Below are 21944 nucleotides of genomic sequence, written 5' to 3' on the forward strand. Positions count from 1 at the left end.
TTTTTTCGAGCTGTTTTAGATTCACAGCAAAATTGAGTGGAGAGCCCCCATATGCCCCCTGCCCCTATGCTTTTCCAGCCTCCTCCAATATCAATATTCTACACCACAGTGGTACTTTTGTTATGGTGAACCTACCCTGGCATATCATTTTCACCCAAAGTCCATAGTTTACATCAGGATTGACTCAGTGTTGTGCATTCTATGAATTTGGAAAGATGTATAATGACATGTTGCCATTATTATAATATCATATAGAATAGTTTCACTGCCCCATGTATCTTCTGTGCTCTGCTTATTCAACTTTCCCCACCCCTCCTCACCACAGGCGACCACTGGTCTTTTTAGTCCACATAGTTTTGCCTTTTCAGAATGTCATATAGTTTGAATCATACAGCACGCCATCTTGACAGTTAGGCTTCTTTCACTTAATGGTACGCATTTAAGGTTCCTCCACATCTTTTCGTGGTTTGACAGCTCATTTCTTTTCAGTGCCAAATAGTATTCCATTTCCTAAATGTACCACAGTTCATTTATCCATTCATCTACTGAAGGTCATTTTGTTTATTTCCAAGTTTTGGCAATTAGGAATAAGGCTGCTATAAACATCTGTGTGCAGGCTTTTGTGTGCATATAGGTTTTTTTTTTAATTTTAATAAATTTTTTTTATTTTTTATAAACATATATTTTTATCCCCAGGGGTACAGGTCTGTGAATCACCAGGTTTACACACTTCACAGCACTCACCAAAACACATACCCTCCCCAATGTCCATAATACCACCCCCTTCTCCCAAACCCCCTCCCCCCAACAACCCTCAGTTTGTTTTGTGAGATTAAGAGTCACTTATGGTTTGTCTCCCTCCCAATCCCATCTTCTTTCATTTATTCTTCTCGTACCCACTTAAGCCCCCATGTTGCATCACCACTTCCTCATATCAGGGAGATCATATGATAGTTGTCTTTCTCCGCCTGACTTATTTCGCTAAGCATGATACGCTCTAGTTCCATCCATGTTGTCGCAAATGGCAAGATTTCATTTCTTTTGATGGCTGCATAGTATTCCATTGTGTATATATACCACATCTTCTTGATCCATTCATCTGTTGATGGACATCTAGGTTATTTCCATAGTTTGGCTATTGTGGACATTGCTGCTATAAACATTCAGGTGCACGTGCCCCTTTGGATCACTGCGTTTGTATCTTTAGGGTAAATGCCCAATAGTGCAATTGCTGGGTCATAGGGCAGTTCTATTTTCAACATTTTGAGGAACCTCCATGCTGTTTTCCAGAGAGGTTGCACCAGCTTGCATTCCCACCAACAGTGTAGGAGGGTTCCCCTTTCTCCGCATCCTCGCCAGCATCTGTCATTTCCTGACTTGTTGATTTTAGCCATTCTGACTGGTGTGAGGTGATATCGCATTGTGGTTTTGACTTGTATTTCCCTGATGCCGAGTGATATGGAGCACTTTTTCATGAGTCTGTTGGCCATCCGGATGTCTTCTTTGCAGAAATGTCTGCTCATGTCCTCTGCCCATTTCTTGATTGGATTATTTGTTCTTTGGGTGTTGAGTTTGCATATAGGTTTTTAACTCCTTTGGGTAAATACCAGTAAGTGAAATTGTTGCAACATATGGTAAGAGTATGTTTAGTTTTGTAAGAGACTTTTTTTCCAAGTGCTTGTATCATTTTGCATTCCCACCAGCAAAGGATGAGAGTTCCTCTTGCTCCACATCCCTGCCAGCATTTGGCTTTGTCGGTATTTTGGATTTGCGCCATTCTAATAGATATAGTGGTATCTAGATGTTTTGATTTGCAATTCTCTAATGATATGATGCCAAGCATCTCTTCCTGTATTTATTTGCTATCTGTATATCTTCTTTGGTAAGGAGTCTATTAAGATCTTTTGTCCATCTTTTTTTTTTTTTTTTTTTTTTTTGAGGGAGAGCATGTGGCATTGGGGGCAGGGGCAGAAGAAGATGAAGAGAGAGAATTCCAAGCAGGCTCCATGTCCAGGATGGAGCCTGTTGTGGGGTTCAGTCTCATGACCCAAAGATCATGACCTGAGCTGAAACCAAGAGTTGGGTGCATAACCAACTGAACCACCCAAGCGCCTCAATCTTTTGCCTATTTTTAATTTGGGTTGAGTTCTTTGCATATTTTTGAATATACAAAAGAAATGCAGTCCATTATCAGATATATCTTTTGTAAATATTTACTCTCTGTCTGTGCCTTGTCCTGTCATCCTCTTAAGATCTTGTCTTTCATGGAGTAAGAGAATGGTCGAGTTTCATTCTTCTACATATAGCTGTCCAGTTTTCCCAGCACCAGTTATTGAAAAGACTATCTTTTTTCCACTGTATATTTTTTCCTGTTTTGTTGAAGATTAATTGACCATAGAGTTGAGGGTCCATATCTGGGCTCTCTACTCTGTTCCACTGGTCTATGTGTCTGTTTTTATGCCAGTACCATGCTATCTTGGTGATCACAGCTTTGTAATAAAGCTTGAAATCAGGTAACGTGATGCCCCCAGCTTTATTTTTGTTTTTTAACATTTCCTTAGCGATTCGGGGTCTCTTATGATTCCATACAAATTTTAGGATTATTTGCTCCAGCTCTTTGAAGAATACCGGTGGAATTTTGATCGGAATGGCATTAAAAGTATAGATTGCTCTAGGCAGTATAGACATTTTAACAATGTTTATTCTTCCGATCCAAGAGCATGGAATGGTCTTCCATCTTTTTGTGTCTTCTTCAATTTCTTTCATGAGTGCTCTATAGTTCCTCGAGTACAGATCCTTTACCTTTTTGGTTAGGTTTATTCCCAGGTATCTTATGGTTCTTGGTGCTATAGTAAATGGAATCGATTCTCTAATTTGCCTTTCTGTATTTTCATTGTTAGTGTATAAGAAAGCCACTGATTTCTGTACATTGACTTTGTATCCTGCCACGTTGCTGTATTGCTGTATGAGTTCTAGTAGTTTGGGGGTGGAGTCTTTTCGGTTTTCCATATAAAGAATCATGTCATCTGCGAAGAGAGAGAGTTTGACTTCTTCTTACACTGTTGGTGGGAATGCAAGTTGGTGCAGCTTCTTTGGAGAACAGTGTGGAGATTCCTCAAGAAATTAAAAATAGAACTTCCCTATGACCCTGCCATTGCACTCGGTATTTACCCCAAAGATACAGATGTCGTGAAAAGAAGGGCCATCTGTACCCCAATGTTTATAGCAGCAATGGCCACGGTTGCCAAACTATGGAAAGAACCAAGATGCCCTTCAACGGATGAATGGATAAGGAAGATATGGTCCATATACACTATGGAGTATTATGCCTCCATCAGAAAGGATGAATACCCAACTTTTGTAGCAACATGGATGGGACTGGAAGAGATTGTGCTGAGTGAAATAAGTCAAGCAGAGAGAGTCAATTATCATATAGTTTCACTTATTTGTGGAGCATAACAAATATCATGGAGGGCAAGGGTTGTTAGAGAGGAGAAGGGAGTTGGGGTAAAACGGAAGGGGAGGTGAATCATGAGAAACTATGGACTCTGAAAAACAATCTGAGGGGTTTGAAGTGGCGGGGGTGTGGGAGGTTGGGGTACCAGGTGGTGGGTATTATAGAGGGCACGGATTGCATGGAGCACTGGGTGTGGTGCAAAAACAATGAATACTGTTATGCTGAAAATAAAAAATAAATTTTAAAAAAAGGCAATCTGATTTGTTGCCTTAACGAGGTATTTATGAGGAATGATGAAAAGTTTCCTAGAGGCATTCAGGAAAATGACTCAAAACAAAAACCAGGAAACTAAAAAGAGGAAGATCTAAAAAGAGAGGCAAAAAACCTGTCATCAAAGACCAGATGAACAAAAGTGGCCAAATAGTGAACAGAAACTCTGAAGATAGAGAAAATGAAACCACTTCTGAAACTCTATGGTTAATTAAAGATATAAGAAGTATAAACTATATAGCCTATGGAAGATAAACAGGTATGGTATGTTAATATTGTTAATTATTTTAATTTTAAGAATTCATCTTCAAAATCATGTTATGAGGGCCCAATCAACAAAGAATTAGGTATAAAAAGGTGGAACAGGTTAATATATGTATCACAAACCTTGGTAATTAGCAAGAAGCCTTGGGGGTTTTTTGTTTTGTTCTGTTTTGGATTATAATAAGGTACATGTCTTACCTGGTGGCACCAAATCCATTAAAAGCATAAATTTAAAAGGGTAAGATTCTCACTGTACAACACTGAGTTCTGAGTCCTATGCTTCCAGAAAACAATGAAAATTAAAGGTATCCCCTCACCCTTTTGTCTTCTGGAAAATGGCTTACTGCAAAGAACCCTTCCTCATATGCTTTAGATAAAACTCACAGATATCCACCTTGTTTACCTATGACAAAGCCAAAATTCCCTTTCTTTCCTTCATGCATGATGAGTCAAAATGTTTAATCCCACTGACTAATCAGAACAAAATGCTTATGAGCCAAAATAGTTAAGCTTCTCTTCTTCCTCCTGGCCCCTAAAATACTCTCTGATCTATTTATCCAATCATGCCATTCTTTCATTCCACTTCCCCACATCCAGTTCCTTCTAGCCTTGTTGACTCCTGTCTATTGGGGGAGGGGGGCTCTTTTTGCCTAGCCCTTGAGAAGTTTGCAGATCTTCTGGTCACAGCCTTCTCCCTGTTGTAATAATCCCCCCTCCTGCTATTTCAATAAATAGTCCTTTTTCCCTCTCACAATAATCCTTTCAAATAAAGTCTCTCCTTACTAAGTTCAGGTTTGTTTTTTGTTTGATACAATATTGGCCAATGGATAAGAGTATCCCACGAATCACAGATAAGAAGGCTAGAGAAACTTGGTATCTATTACCGTCTAGATAGATTCCCACATCATTAATTATGTCATCTACAACCTTCATGTAGGTTTAAATACTTTATTCTCCTGAAAAAATTATCCCAGTTCCTACCCCCAAAAAATACTCTCATCATACACCTCAGATCTCTTGACACTACATAGATGGCTGGGATGAGAAGTTTCAGCATATGCCCATGAAAAGACCTGAGAAGTTACCTTAGTTGTTAAGCAAGATCTTCTAACTATATTGCTCTATGAATCTGCTTACTGGTTAAGGACATGAGATAATGTAAAATAATTTTTTAATGTAAACTAATTAAAAAAAAAAAAGAACAGGAAGGAGTCTTTAGAAACTATTTCAAAAAAATACCTGGCAGAATAAAGGTACTTTAGTTTCCATTTTTCGGTTTAGCAGTAAATTCTGCCCTTGAGGACTCAATGGCCTTGATGAACAAGTATGAATGACCAATAGCACAAAAGGATTTCCTGTCCAAAAAAAAAGAAAGAAAGAAAAAGTCATATGCCAGTTTAAGAGACTTAATTATATTTATCTACCTGAAGTTATCCTTGTATTGTAACACTCATAGCATAATATGGATTGGTATGTGCACAAAAGCTAGGAAAAAAGAATAATGTAACTCACAGGAGATCATCCAGTCCCTTAACTTTACCTTTTGTGGTATAAGAAGAAATAGAGAAAACCAAACTCGAGTGACATAAAAAGCAGAAAAATCCAGTTATATTTATTTATTCAGATAAACCCAGAGAAGCAGAACTACTAACATGACAGCAATCACCAATGTTACTAAATGCTTACTGTGTACTAGACACTATGATAAATACTTTGACATAAATTATTTCATTTATTCCTCATAAATATCTCTTAAGGAATTACTATTACTCTTATGTTACAATGAGGAAAATAAAGACTTAGATCAAGTTGCACAAGATTACAGCCAACAAATAGTAGAGTCAGAATTTGAAATTAGGCAGCCTAACTGAAACCCCTTGGTCTTTAGCACCCTGTAATACTGCTGATCAAAAAAATGGTATTGCGAACAAAAGATGCCTTAGCTTGTTTTCAACCAGAGATTTCCACATCACATACCAAGCATCTAGAAATTCCCCACATTTTCACATTTTTATACCCCCCATCTGAGTCACATTGGATGTGCTGTTTATTACATTGCTAGTTATATTACACTGCTAGTTGCAATGACCTGCCATTTTCATACTGTGACATTTAATGGCAAGTATTAATATTCTAATAGAGACAGCACTTTAAAATCACTTATTTCTGTAAAGTTGTCCTAATTACTATTGAATGTGATATGTCCAACATTCCTGGAATTCAAAACACGTTAAAATAAAATGAAACCATGTGACAAATATCCATTTCAGAAGACATTAGATGGCTATGCAGATATCCCCAGCGATCCATTGAATCAACCTCTTCTAGATATTTTCTAGCCAGTTCAATCTTTACCTCTAGACTACTTTGTATAACACCAACTTCACCATTGTCACTGTCTTCACTATTCAACTGGCATTAATCATTTGCCTTGTACTTTTATCACATATCTTTTATATCAACTATAATCTAAATTTCATAAGTGGACTGAAAGAAATGGATGGGTATCTTATCATTCTTTGGATTATTTTCACAATACCAAACACAATGCTATCTGTATATAATAAATGAAGGAAAGAAAGAAGTGAGGAAGAGAGGGAGAAGTGAAAGAAGGAAGACATTTCCTCTGTATTAAGTTACACAGAGCTTCTTAAGGTATCAAAGAACTTAATTTTTTAAGATTTTATTTACTTATTTTTGAGAGAGAGGGTGAAAGAGAGAGCACGCAAGCCAGAGTGAGGGACAGAGGGAGAAGCCAACTCCCCTCCCTGCTTGGAGGACTCAATCCCACGGCCACAGGATCATGACCTTAAGTCAAAAGCAGATGCTTACCCAACAGAGCAAACTAGGCACCCCTCAAAGTACTTAAATCAGCAGAGTAAGCTTTATTTAAATTACCTTGAAAGGAAGAATTGTTTCATAATTTATAGACCTATCTAAAAAGTCAATATGTTTTAATCTGCTGGATAAATCAGATACCACACACCACATACCACAACCCTCTCCAATCTAAGAAAAAAAATAGTACAGGAAGTCTCTTCTCCATAAACTTGACAAGAGAATTGTTTCTCAACTCTCAATCTATGACACATATCTGAACTTGCAAGGACAAACCAAGAGAAATGAAGAGCTGTACCCCTCCTTTTCCAATCATCTATCCATTCACCCCTCCATCCATGAAATTCATATAAATTTAATCCATATGAATTCAACATTTATATATTGTATGCCTACTATGTACTAGTAAGAGCTATCCTCCTGGATCTGGAGATATAGCAGTAAAAATGGGAAGAAATAAATCCTGCCCTCATGGAGCTTACATTCTTGTCAAAGAGAGACAATAAAATCGAAAAATAAATAAAATATGTAGTATGTCTTCTGTGATAAGTATTAAAAGAAAAAATGTAAAGTAGGGTGGAAGAATATGAAGTATGGTGTTTGGAAAAAGATGCAGGAACAGACAGGGTAGCCAAGGGAGACTTTACTGAGAGGGAGACTTTAATTATAGACCTGAAAGAATTAAAGTAGGAAGCCAATGAATATATTAGGGGAAAGCATTTCAGCCAGATAAAACCAAGTACAAAGACTCAGAAGTAAGAAGGAGCTTCACTGTTCAAACAACAGTGGGTAGGCTCACAAAGCTGAAGCAGAGAAAGCAAAGTGAAAGGAGGAGAGAGAGCAGGGGGGATCAAGAGAGGGAGGCAGATATAGAGGGCCCCTAGATCATTTTAAGAACTTTGGCTTGTGCTCTGAGGTGGGAAATCACTGGAGTGTTTTGAGCAGAGCTATGACATGATCTAAAGTCCTTTCTGAAAAAAATCACTCTAGTTGCTACAAGGAGAAAAATCAAGTGAGTCTAGATTCCTAAAAGCCAAGTGAAAAAAAATTATTCAAAAGAAGAATGACTAATGAACTGCGACAAATGCTGCCGTTGGGTCAAGAAAATGAGTACTGAATGACTGATTAGGTTTTCCAACATGGAGGACACCAACAGTAGAAGCTATTTGGGTAGCATGGTAAGGAGATAATGTTCTTGGAGTGAGTTCAAGAGACAGTGAGGGAGATAAATAGGCAAACAGAAGAGATGATTATCTCAAAGAGTTAGGCTATAAAAGGGAAGAGAAACAAGGTAGTAGCTGAGGGGTAAAAGAGTTATGAGGGTTTGGAATAGGGGAAAACAAAGGCATGTTCATGTGTGGGTAAGAATAATCTACTAGAGGAGCAAAAATTCATCACATGGAAGGGCAGAATTACTGAAACAATATTCTCAAGTAGGATAAAGGAGATGAGATTTAGGGCACAAGGGCAGGGTTTGTTCTTAGCTAAAAATATACTCATAGGAATAGATGTGGCAGAGTAATTGATTTAATTACATGAAGAGTAGATGTGGTTGTGGAAGCTTGTGAAAATCACCTTATTGCTTTAGTTTTCTTCTAATATATATATATATAGAAGAAAACTAAAGCAATATATATATATATATATATATATATATGTGTGTGTGTGTGTGTGAAAACTAAAGCAATATATATATATATATATATTAATCTTAGGTAGGCTATATACCCAACATGGGGCTTGAACCCATGACCCTGAGATCAAGAGTCACATGCTCTACCAACTGAAACAAGCTGTGCCCCTGATTGCTTTAGTTTTCTTAGTGAAACAGGAAACAACATAATCAACTGAGAATAAGGACATGAAAAGAGATGCTAGATGTTTGAGGACAGAGGTATTGTAATAAAAACAGGCCTCTAGGAGAATAGAAGAATTAATAGCCCAGGGATACTTGATATGGTTGCTGGACAGCATCAGAGCCCCTTGAGGAAGTGATCATGAATTTAAAGGGAAACCAGTAAGCATGATTGTGTTTTTTCTCTAATTATATTCAATGTAGAAGTGCTTTCAGTGAGGCAGAGATCTAGATTTAATATAGGATTATAATTTAGCCAAGAAATTAAAATGAACTGAAAATGCAATAAAGGAACTGGGGGGGGGGGGGATGCAAGGGAATGGTTTTAATTATTGACCATGAAACAAACTGAGTAAGTAGGTGGGAAATAAGTAAAAAGGAGGGTGAGTGACATTAAAAAAAAAAAAAAAAGTGGACTGAAGATCCTGGTGGGATCCAAGGATTATTAGAGTCAGAGTGAGCCTGAAAGATAAGAATGTGATAGTTGGAGGGTGGGACATACAGTACTCTTCCAACTCTTATCCAGGAGGGATCCAATCTAAGACCCCCAGTGGAAGTCTGAAACTACAGAGTACCAAACCCAGTATATATTGTTTTACCCATACACATATCCTATGATAAAGTTTAATTTATAAATAAGGCACAGTAAGAGATTAATAATACATAATAATAAAATAGATTATAACAATATAATAAAAGTTATGTGACTACTGTCGCTCTCAAAATATCTTATTGTACTGTACTCACACTTCTGATGATGATGATGTGAGATAAAAAGTGATTAGATGAAGTGAAGGGAATGATGTAGGCATTGTGACATAGCATTATGCTACTACTGACCTTTTGATGGTAAGTCAGGAAAATCTGCTGAACCACAGTTGACCACGGGTAACTGAAACCAAGGAGGTACTAATGAGAATAAGGTGGGGGGACTACTGTATTAAGAGAACAGAGTTGCAATTATTGGTAATACAAGATTGAGAATATGTAAAAGGGAGCAAGTGACTGAGGAAAGATTAAATTACTGTAGGAGGACAGGAACTGAGAGATCAGGATACTAGAAGGATCATCTGTATGATTGCTAAAGTCACAAGAATTGTGACAGGAGTACAGTGAGAGCAGGAGAAAGCCAGGAGCTGAAATTTGACTGAAGCAAAAGGAAATGGTAGTGGGTGGTAATAATCTGATAATGTGAGATGCCAAACTGAGCATTTCGAGAATGGGGTGAAAAAATGACTGGAAGCACCTATTAGAATCAAGAAGGGGGGTCATCTATTTCCCCTCTTGTCCTAGAGGAGAGTGAGAGAGAAAACGGCCACTACCAGCCATGCCTGTGTTCTGCCCACCACACTCCCAACTAAACACTTCTCTTCTTCATTTTCCCTTACATCTTGGCTGTCACCTGATTCATCAAAAACTATCAAAAAGAAGTGAGGAAATTCAAAACCCTCTGATACATCACAAGTATTTTTTAAAGTATCATATTGATTCAGTCCCTATATAGATCAAGCTATCATATTATTACTAAAGGGTTTTCCAATTCTTGGCAAAATTATAATAGATCTATGTTACAGTTAGGAGAGGAAGACATACAGATGGCCAAAGGACACATGAAAAGACGCTAAACATCACTAATCTTAAGGGAAATGGAAATCAAACCCACAATAAGTTATCACCTCACCCCTGTCAGAATGCCTAAATTTAAAAACACAAGAAACAAGTGTTGACACGGAAATGGAGAAAAAGGAATCCTTGTGCATTGTTGGTGGGAATGCAAACTGGTGCAGCCACTGGGGAAAACAGGATGGAGGTTTGTTAAAAAGTTAAAAATAGAAGTACCATATGGTCCAGTATCACACTACTAGATATTTACCGAAAGAATACAAAAATACTTTCAAAAAGATATATGCAGCCTTGGGTTTACTGCAGCATTATTTACAATAGCCAAATTACAGAAGTGACCCAAGTGTCTATCAATAGATAAATGTATAAAGAAGATATAGATATAGATATCTATATATCTACAGATCATATATCTATATATCTTAAGATATCTATATCTTAAGATATACACACAGGAAAATTACTCAGGCACAAGAAAAGAATGACATCTTGCCACTTGCAACAACATGGACAGAGCTGGAGAATATAATGCTAAGTGAAGTAAGTCAGAGAAAGACAAATACCACATGACTTCACGCATTTGTGGAATTTAAGAAAGAAAGAAAATGAAAAAAGAAAAAGAAAAAAAAAAGACAAACCAAAAAACAGACTCTAATGGTTACCAGAGGAGAGGTGGCTGGGGCGATGAGTGACATAGGTGATGGGGATTAAGAGTATAATGAGTATGGAGTAACGTATAGAATTGTTGAGTCATTATAATGTACACCTGAAACTAACATTATACGTTCACTATATTGGAATTTAAATACATAAATAAACATTTTAAAATAAAGTGAAGGGGGATTGTTTCTTGTTAGAATGAACTCTTCTGCTCTTGCCTTCCACTGGCTTCCCTCACAAGCCACCCCCTCACTTATTCACTCCTCTCTTGCTATGCTGGCTGCAAATGTCCATTAGAGCAACTGCATCCATCTCTTCACCACACCTGCAGCCCTTAAAGTTCAAACATGACATGCATCACCCCAATCACCATCTTTAACAAATACTGAGTGAACTTCCACTTGATGCAAGAACCTGCGCCATGGAACATTCCAATAGGCCCTGCTTGTTTAGACTTCCAGGGAAGAAAGTAAGCAGACATGTAAACAAGGTAAACTACCCACCAGATGAAAACAGGTGCTCTAACACAGGTTCAAGTGTGTGCTGAAGGAGCCGGGCAGCTTCCCAACTACGATGACCTCCACCCCTCTAGAACCACCAACATTTCTGAGGCACCGTCAGACCCAATCCCATCATCCCTCTGCCTCTGCCCCTTACTGTCTGGCCCAGTCACCTCGCTTCCCCTTCTGGAATCTTCCTCCATCTCTGTAACTGTTCTACTTTGTCCCTCGCGCCGTGCTGCATGCTCTTCCCTTAAACTCCGAGGCTCTTCTCTCTCTCTCTCAGTAAGTCTTGCCTCCCACCTCTGTTCCCTGAGAGCCCCACCGTGGACCCCCTGGGGCCCCAGGAGTGTCTCCCTCTTCCCTCCCCACAGCGTGAGGCCTCCAGGCCTCCGAGATCATGAGGTCCTGGCCACAAGCCCCACAATGCCTCGCGGTACCGCGCGCTCCCTCTCCACAACCTTCCCGGGCTCCCACGCAGCGAAGCCCCGCCCCCAGGTCACCTGACTAAGACCGACGCTCCGCCCACCAGTCCCGGGGCGGAGTGCGGGACCCAGCCTTCCGCTGCTGCCGCTACCACCGCCTCCGCCACGGCCCAGGGGCTCCGGAGGCCGTGGGGAGCGGTTGAGCTCGCCGCCGCCTCCGCGCCGACTGGGCAGCATTGCGGCCCCAACGCCCTAGCCCACCTCACAAGGGCCTGTGACCTCACCAGGCCGGGCTCGGCGGCTTGGACCCGAGTGGTGGGCTGCTCCCCGCGGGCTCTCCTCTGGGCACCTTGATTTCGCCCTCCATCCTGCACTCACTACCTTCCTGCTGCTCTTTCCATTCTCCGGTGCGCTGTCCCTGCCTAGCCTGACCACTGAAAAGATCACTTTTCAGTGTTCTCTTCTATCCATCATTTGAATACTTCCCACCCTCCCTTGTGAAATACTCCATCCTTCTTGGTTTCCACAACTCTCTAACGGACGTCAGTGCAAAGACCCCTTGTTTCACTACCTTGCTGAAATTTGTTCGAAGCTGCCTTTCAGAGGACTAACACTTCCTTTGTTTTTCTTTCGAAAATCAACTTGTGTGTGTTCCTCCTGCAGACCAAATGATATTGGTAAAAGACACAAAGCAATTTTGAATGGCTTTCCCCGACTATTGTGTCACTAAAACTTAGGAATCCAATTCGGTGAAATTAATCTTTCTAAGGTTGTAAGTGTTCTGTCAAGCAAAGAATGTTTTCCAAATATGTTCTCCAAAAAGCCCACGATTTGAGGCATATTTTCTTTACCTGTAGGTAAATTCATTCACATTAATTGATCCATTGTTGGTGGATCTATTCACATTCAATTATTCAGCCAATTATCCTAATTATTCGGCCAGTTATCCTAATTATTTGTGGTATGCAGTTTTGCAAACTTCTCAGTCTCTCTAAGCCTCAATTTTCTCATTCTTTCAGGATTTTGGTAATTCAAAAATGTGTATGTGGTGCTCAATAAATGCTAAAACAATTCCTTCAGAGATAACCGATGTGCCTGTTTGTACCCTATATCCTGATCTGTAGGCATTCTTTAGTGCTTTTAGCATGTATGTGGTTTATCTCCCTAAATAGTCTATAAATAATCTGAGTTCTGAGACCATGTCCTTTTTTTTTTTTAACACCCCACCCTCAGGGGGCCTGGGTGGCTCAGTGGGTTAAAGCCTCTACCTTCCGCTCCGGTCATGATCCCAGGGTCTTGGGATAGAGCCCCACATCAGGCTCTCTGTTCAGTGGGGAGCCTGCTTCCTCCTTTATCTCTCTCTGCCTGCCTCTCTGCCTATTTGTGATCTCTGTCGTCAAATAAATAAATAAAATCTTTGGGAAAAAAAAACACCCCACCCTCCATTCCCTACTTCCCCATCCCCCATACTGTTTACAGTCACCTCTATTAATGGACTCAGCCCATTTCTGACATATTCATAAAGTATCAACTTCTAATGTGTAAGGGTAATAATGGTTTCGGTCGTGTGTTGGTCAACAGATTGTGGATGCTTCACAAATGTTGAATACTTACAGTTTTTAGTACTGAATCTATGGACCAGTTAGTTTCTGTATTAGTCAGTTACATAGACACCCTCCCTCCCCCGGCAATAGCATCAAGAGTATATGAGTCAGTATTAGATTCTTTTCCCAGTAACAGAAAATCCCTAAATAATAGTGGCCTAAGAAAGAATTTTATTTCTCACATTCAGGAGATTCAGAGATAAATCGCTTGGGAGACAGATAATTCTTTACCACAGTTGCAGGCACAGCCATCTTGTATTTTATTGCTCCGCTGGCTTTCATTCCAGTAGCAGCTTCAGGGAGGTATAGCAGAGTACCCTTTAATCAGGCAAAAGCCTTGTAAAGGTTTTAAGTTTGTGCTTCTTAGAGCCTCTCATTCAAATAATATAGCTTCCAAGAAGCGTAAGACTTTTGTCCTTCCGCAGAAGCCCAAGGTACAAAAAGATGCAGCTCAAAGATATTTATGGATTGGGCTCTTGTCTCACAGACCAAAACCCAAAAATATTCATAGGAGATTCACAGTTTTTTAGACTGTTGTCAGACACACTGCCAGCTTGGGCTGAAAGAGTCCAGGTGCAAAAAGAAAAGAGGACTTTGGGCCCTCTAGTTCTATTAGCAGAAAGCAGGCAGAGAAAACTTAGATGTAAATGCATGCTACCTTTAATGGAAAAAAGATGACTTAGGGGGTAAATCCAAGAGCCTAGAGGGTGGAACAAAATCCATGGAGAATTCTTCCCAGGTCTTGAATGTGGAGCTATAAACCTGTGAATTTCCAAATTGCTATGGATCAGGGACTTCTGTGAACCTCCTGTTTTCTGCCTGTTGGAACAGGATTGACTATAGCAGTTACCCTATCTTTCACATTCGTTGTTTTAAGAAGGAAGCATATAGCTTTTTTCTATAAGACTTCAAATGAGAGTGACTGAATATAAGGAACTATATCCAAGAAGCTTTGTCGGCCCCACGACAGAAGTCTATAAATAGACTTTTATAAGTCTATTATAAGTCTATAAATAGTTTATAAAAAGTCTATAAATAGACTACAGTCTCTTCAAAAGATGGCACTAGTCCACTCTTCTTGAATGTGGGCTGGACGTGTGGACTACTTAGAATGAATAAAGTAGGGCAGAAGTGGAAATATGACACAAAACTAAGTCACAGGGTTGCCTGGGTGGCTCAGTTGGTTGGGTGTCTGACTCTTGATTTCAGCTCATGTCATGATCTCAGGGTCTTAAGACCAACCAAGCCCTGCATCTGGCTCCATGCTCAGTGGGGAATTTGAGATTCTCTCTCCCTCTCCCTCTGCCCCTCCCCTGCTCATGCTCACCCTCTCTCTTTTCCTCAAGTAAATAAATAAATCTTCAAAAACAAAAAACTAAGTCATAGGGGTGTCTGGGTAGTAGAGTTGGTTAGATATCTGACTCTTAGTTTCAGCTCAGGTTGTGATCTCAGGGTCATGAGATCAAGCCCCATTGTCAGGCTCTGTGGTCCACACAAAGTCTGCTTAAGTCTCTCTTTCCCTCTTCCCCTGGCCCTTTCCCCACCGCCAAATAAATAAATCTTAAAAAATAAAAATAAAAAACTAAGCCATAAAAGACATTGCAGCTTCCTCTTTGCTCTCTCTTGGATTACTCACATAGGGAGAAGCCAGCTGACATGCCACAAAGATGCTAGATTATGGGGTAATTTGTTACGTAACACTAGATAACTACTACAATCCCTTAGGTCACATCCTGATCCATGATGTCTGCTTAAATTCTAGCTATTATCTACATTCCAGCCTTCCTGAAGAAGTAAGAGGAGAAGAAAAGCATGCTCCCTCCCTTAAGTGGCATTTACTGGAAGTTGCATGCACCTCTTTCATTTACATCTCACTTCTTTGAGATGGACGTGGCACATCTAGCTGCAAGGGAAGCTAAGAAACAGGATTTATTCTGGCAGCCATGTGTCTGACTGAAAATTAGGATTTTTTTAAATTATTTTTTTAAAGATTTTTATTTATTTATTTGACAGAGAGAGATACAGTGAGAGAGGGAACACAAGCAGGGGGAGTGGGAAAGAGAGAAGCAGGCTTCCTGCCAAGTAGGGAGGCTGATGTGGGGCTCGACCCCAGGACCCTGGGATCATGACCTGAGTCGAAGGCAGCCGCTTAACGACTGAGCCGCCCAGTTGCCCCTAGGAGTTCTAATATTATGTGAGAAGGGGAAAACAGATGGGGGGCACAATTAGCAACCTCTGTCACAATGGGTGATTATAAGGGTCGGGAAAAGCAAAGTTTAGCGTATGTCCTTTTTCTTAACAAAGTATTTTCATTGGTCACCAAATGCTATTTACACACCCAGCACTCTGCTCTCTCCAAAGAATCATGCCAATTGTGTATGAGTCACAGGACAGGAAAACCCAACTAATACATTATATAAACCACAATGAATGATGAAATTTTCTTTCTTACAAAGTTCTTTTCAGGGACACCAATAAGGAATAATTTACTGTGGAGATTTTGCCTAAAGGCTCTTAAATTTCCTAAATGTTGCTTTCTAGATACTTACATTCTGTGAGCATGTTTTGATGCATTGTCAGAAAATACACAGTTGATGGAAATTGTTTCCTCTATGCAAGTAGTTGGGGAGACTTCACTATGATAGCAGCTGCAAGGAACACAATCATGTTCCTGACAGTTCTTTTTTTTTTTTTTTTTTTCTTCAAATACTAACCATTCTTGGGTAGCCACATTAAGTGGGCTTTATTTAACAATATAGTTAATCCCCAGAGGCTCACAGAGGAAGAGAGGGGAAAAAATAAACAAGATGAAACCAGAGAAGGCGACAAACCATAAGACATTCTTAATCATTGGAAATAAACTGAGGGTTGTTGGAGGGAAGGGGCATGGGGGGATGGGGTAACTGGGTGATAGGCATTAAGGAGGGCATGTGATATAATGAGCACTGGGTATTATATAAGACTGATAAATCACAGACCTGTACCCTGAAACCAATAATACATTATCTATCAATTAATTGAATTCAAATTAAAACATAAAATAAGACTTTTAAATGGAAACCAAACAATATAGTTAACTCCAATTACAAGCATGTAACACTACCTCTTTGTATGCTTTAGTCAAACTACAAAAAATTAAAAATATGTATATCCATAAATATATTACAAAACCAAATAGAAATTATTTTCAACAAGTATTAAATGGCTTCCTTGCAAAGCATGTGTTATTGTTTCCTTACACCAGTGTGAAAAATGAGTGTACTGTAATTTCTAAGGCGATCTGCTTGTAATTGGTCCCAGTGGTCATTAGATGGCTGCTACTATAGAGTCCAGACTACAGAGACCAAGAGTTGGGGGATTACTAATTGATTTGACATAGAGCTTTTCATTTCATTTTCACACAAAGTCCTCCATTTTCATCCAGACATTCAGTCATCCGTTGCCATGACATAAATAAAACATAGTCAATCTTACAAAATTTCACCATAAAAGGACTCAGTCTATGTTCACGTAATCTTTTGATGATGTCACGCAGTGTAATGTGTTTTTAAAAATGTACATTATGTGAGGAATGCAAGACTCAGAGGCAAAGATTAGGAGTGTTCTGTAGAGTAATTCAATCCCACACTGTGGAGGCGCAATACATTTTAAAAAACAAAGTGAAGTTACAAATTCTAAAGTCTTATCCTATAGAATGATAATGCAAATAATGAAGATATTGATCCCATCACCTGTGAACAAAAGGTCTTCTTAGATGCCTGCCAAGGATCTTACTAGTTGGAGTTTTCCCCCTGTGATTTTTGAGCTATTACTTCTTTTAGTTTTTCATGGACATTAGTGGCTGAGAGTGAACCTAAGAAGCCTTTGATCACTTAACTTGGAAAATGGATCAAAGCTATGTGTGGGTAAATATCAGGTTTTCTTAACCTACCAGCTAAACTATGTTCATAGTTCATATGTTCATAATTTTCATATGTTCATAATTTTTAGTAACTGAGCTGATTTACTGCAAACGTATTAAACCAGAAGGATAGGTATGTGACTCTTTATGTCAGTAGTTCTTAAACTAGAATATGCAATAGGAACACCAGGAAGACTTACTGAAAAAGAATGCTGAGCCCCACTCAGAAAATAACCCATTTTGACATAGGGCTGAGCCCATTTTGACATAGAATGCTGAGCCCCACTCAGAAAATAACCCATTTTCTGAGTTAGTGGTTCTGGGGTGTGGCCTGTGCATTTTCATTACTAACAACTTCCACATGATACAGAAGGCCACTGGTCCTAGACCACACTCTGAGCTCCAAATCCTGAAATAAATTTGGGCATTTAAATGATCCTATAAGTAATTGCCATTAAGCTTTTCTTGTACTAATGTATGCCTCCTGCAAACAAAACCTGGGCTAAACTGACAATCTGTTCTACTGAAGTACATGTTCCAAAAAAATCCCCAATTAAAAAGCAAAACAACTATAACTCTTAGAATAGTGATAACCTACTTGCTTTGAAAATGTTATTAAAGTTTAAAGAAAAACTCTGGGTTCTGGAGTGAACTTGTTCCTGTAGCAATCATCTTTTGGTTACATTTAGAAACATGCTTGTTCTAAAATAATCATTTTGGGGGCGATGACACTTACTCTTTTCAACCCAAAGAAAACAGAAAGAACAACACAGGAAGAACAGGGCAGGCTTAGGTCCATTCATTTTGGAAAGCACATTTAATTCACTGTTGCACAACTCAAGCAGAAGGAGTGGTTGGGAAGTCAGGAAGGCACTTAAGTCATTTCAACCAAGAATGCTTAAGAAAGAGAAGAATCTTGAAGTTGTGGATGGCCTAAGAAAATCTGAGAGTAAAGAACTGACTCTTTATGTGACAGCTTGTCAGGAATGTTCAAAGCTTCCCATTATTATCCACGAACCCTGAGATTAAACAATTATCTCTAGAGGAGCTGAGCACAAATAACCTTTTGGAGCTGTGCTGATGCCAAAATACTATTTAGGTGTTCACCCCACATGAGGCCAGAACTCACTGCACTTTGCTATCTCATGGACAGGTTCTCCCCACATACAAAGGCCCAGAAACCTTGTTCCAGGAGCTCAGACAAGAGACCCACCAGTTGTTGTTGTTGTTATAACCTTTTAAATATGGGTTCTTCCTCCTTTGATCTAACTTCTTCATACCAACTACTACTCCAATGGACACTTGTCTCAGTAGCCAAAAGGTATAGTTAGGTTTGAAACTTCTTGGATCCAACTCTCTACTGCGCTACCATCTCCTTCAGTAAAGGGTGATTCACCGGTAAGACAAGGCTCAGTCATTTGCCCCATTCCTAATTCCAAAAGCTTATTCTCAGTGTTAACCCATGGATACAGAAGACTTATATTAACTACTTCTTATGGATGCCTCTTCTCCATATGTGGATGCAAATGTGTGCAAAGTGACCTAAGTGGAGCTCTAAGTGCCACATCAGGAGATGGAACTGCTAACAAATGTTGGGGAAGGGGTTCTAAAAGAGGCTGGAATGAGGCTCTTTCATTAAGAAAGGTGTTGTGGAATGACATCTGCTCTTGCCAGAGCCAGGTCTCTCAGATCTCCCAACTAAAACAACACACAATAACAACATCTCACAGAATCTTGGCTGTATGCTTAATGCCACAGGAAGTCCCAGCAGCTTCAAATATCAATACTGAAAGAGACCTTCTAGAGTGGCTGGTTTGGGCCTATCATTCTTCCAACTAGAAAACTGAGCCCCAGGGAGAAGAAAGAGGCTTGCCTTAATTAAGGTTAAAGATTCCTTAGATGCAACACTGAGGCTAGGACTTAGATTTTCTGATCATCAGACCACTGTCTATAGGGCCTTCCCTTTTTCTTGATGAATGGGCATAAGGGTGGTTGTTAATGTTAGACTAAGGTGAACACCAGTGGAGCAACAGCTTTGGCGAGGAAAAAAAAGAAGAGTCTGTATCCCACCTCCTCAGAGAAGGCCCAGCATGCCCACGGGCCCAACCCCACAAGCTTCCAGGATGAGAGAGCCCTTACAGACCATCAACAGGGCAGCAACTTCCTATGAATGATGCCAAGTGGGAGGGCCTGTATCCAGGCCAAGTCTGTGTAGGTTGGTTTTTTTTTTTTTTTTTTTAAACACTCTCCTTCCTCACCACCAAATAAAATTACAGATACAATGCAAGTGTGGTTCTATACGTATTCCTTTAGACTAAGCAAGCCTCATCATGATTTCAGGTGACCCAATGAGAAAAATAAAATAAAATTGCACTTGTGGCCTCTCAGATTAAAGGCTGAGCTAAAATGAGGTTGCCCAGCCCACAGGAGGACAGGCCACACATGCTGATACAACTGGCCCAGCATGTCAAACGTGGAACTTGTGCTCAGCAGACTCAGAGACCCATGGGAACAATTCCTTCCCCCAAGGACAGCCAAGAGGTAGATAAACGCAATCAGCCACATGGATGGACGCAGCACACAGAAGCACCAGGTCGGTTGTGTAGAGGTGTCTTGGAGGAGGGACAGAGGGCCTGAAGGGAGGGGCCAGACCTCTGGCTCTAATCACAGCACTGCCCCCCTCCCAAGGAAAAGTGTTTGATCATGAAAGAAATCCCCAGTAAGTAACAAATGTCTACAGCAGTGAGAGTGTGGAAGTCGAAGGTAGAGAAGTGATGCTGTTCTAAGGGTGATACACTTCTTCTAAAGGAACTTCCAGGGCGGAGCTGCCTATGAGACCCATCTGAAGGGTGATGATGATGAACTGGGGGACCCTGGCACATTCATCCAGGCCATGCATGACCCCTGAGTGGCCCTACCATCCTCACTCCCCATAGAACTGCTGGCAAGAACTCCCCTCATGAGAGAACCATACTGGATTGAGGTGATGGCAAAAGGCACAGGCAACTCTGAGGGTTCAGCTTGCGCTCAATTTCTCCTTCAGCCTGAGGGAAGGGAAAGGAGATAAAGGTCCGGATGACACAACAAGGCTTCCGAGCCAAGCAGTTGCTGTCAGAGCTGCTGAGCGTCAGGCCCAGGAACCATGAACTCAGAGTGGAGTCAAGACCCCTTCCTCTGGAATGAGAGGCTCAGCTCTGCCCTCCTCCTCAGGAAAAAATGGCCTGAAGAGGAAAGCTGGCTTCTCACTGAGGTCATGTAGAACACCTGCTCAGCTGTGTCAGTCACCCTCAGGTTAAGCAGGAAGAATCCCTGAAGGAGGCATTCTGTGGATGAAGGCTGAGGCGCTCCGCTTACCTGGGACACACCACAAGTTTTAAATTACACACTCCCCCACACGCAGCACACTCACACGTAACACATGCACAGAGTCCCACGCCTCCACTGACTGACGTTCTTCTGACCCACCCCACACCCAGTCCTCCATCCCGCCCCAAAGATATTGTTCCCTGTAAACATGACGGCAGAGATGTCCACAGTTCTGGGACAGCCTGATAGTGATCTGAGGATGACTCCTTGTCATTAAGTGCCCCGGTAGGTGATGTTGGTGAAGGTGGATGTGGCCTCTTTGTACAGTGGGTTGTTGGCCTGCGGAGAGAACAGAGCAGCAGTGAATTCCTCAGCTCTCCCCTACCCACAAGAATTACGTTTTGTCTGGAAAGTCTACCCAAGACACCCTTCGCTGGAATATACCATAAACAAACCACTGAATGTTCCTTGTACCCCATATTCGCTCTTAAGATGGGAGTGGAGAGGAAATAAGAGTAGAGAGAAGGTAGAACGTCATCCTCCTGCTATTTCTAAGGGGCTGAATCTTGCTCATTACTTTTTGGGGATCAGCAAACATTTCAGGATCACTTCTTGTCAGTATCGTTTCTTGCCTCTCTCCTGAACTCTCTCTTTTGCCCTTCTCCCCACTTTTCCTTCCTTGTGACTGTGCTGGGGGACGTGAGCAGAGATGGGAAAGGTAACAGGTGGTAGCTTAAACTGAGAGGCCAGCTTTGGCTCAAAATAATTTTAATTTGTTCTCATCTCCTCCCTCCAAGCCCTACCCACAAATTGTCATGTTAGCAGGAAAAAATAAACCCTCTCTGGGTTTCCCAAGGTCTTTTCTTCTTCTTTTTTTTTTTTTTAATATTTATTCACTTATTTGGTTTGGGGGGCAGGGGCAGAGGGAGAGCATCTCAAGCAGACACTGTGTTGAGCACAGAGCCCAGTATAGGGCTCGATCCCACAACCCTGAGATCATGACTCCAGCCAAACCAAGAGTCACAGGCCTAACCTACTGAGCCACTCAGGCACCTCCCCCACCAAAATTTTTTCTAACAAAAAGTGACAAATCCCATTAGATCTCGTGGTCTTTCTGAGTCATTTCAAGAACTACAACACATTCTCACATGCCTCAGAGCTTCCAGATTTCTGTACTATACTACCAGAAACATCAGAAGTTTCTTGGGACCCTTGGGTACAAAGGCCTGAAGTCACCAGCA

General features: G+C 40.6%; 2 protein-coding genes across 2 annotated transcripts in view; both read right to left on the reverse strand.

The window, feature by feature from the left end:
- The window catches only part of EFCAB13 (EF-hand calcium binding domain 13), a 132299-nt gene extending 120167 nt beyond the window's left edge, over window positions 1-12132 (reverse strand). Inside the window, exons 1-2 of the mRNA XM_059149515.1 lie at window positions 11971-12132; window positions 5231-5346 (exon numbers count right to left, since the gene is read on the reverse strand). Of these exons, the coding sequence (XP_059005498.1) occupies window positions 5231-5260 (30 nt within the window). The 5' untranslated portion in view covers window positions 5261-5346; window positions 11971-12132. The remainder of the gene's footprint in view (window positions 1-5230; window positions 5347-11970) is intronic.
- Window positions 12133-16315: 4183 nt separating this feature from the next.
- The window catches only part of ITGB3 (integrin subunit beta 3), a 51623-nt gene continuing 45994 nt past the window's right edge, over window positions 16316-21944 (reverse strand). Inside the window, exon 15 of the mRNA XM_059148246.1 lies at window positions 16316-21042. Coding sequence (XP_059004229.1) covers window positions 20977-21042 — 66 coding nt within the window. The 3' untranslated portion in view covers window positions 16316-20976. The remainder of the gene's footprint in view (window positions 21043-21944) is intronic.

The sequence above is a fragment of the Mustela lutreola genome, chromosome 15, assembly GCF_030435805.1.
Source record: "Mustela lutreola isolate mMusLut2 chromosome 15, mMusLut2.pri, whole genome shotgun sequence".
Taxonomy (NCBI): Eukaryota; Metazoa; Chordata; class Mammalia; order Carnivora; family Mustelidae; genus Mustela; species Mustela lutreola.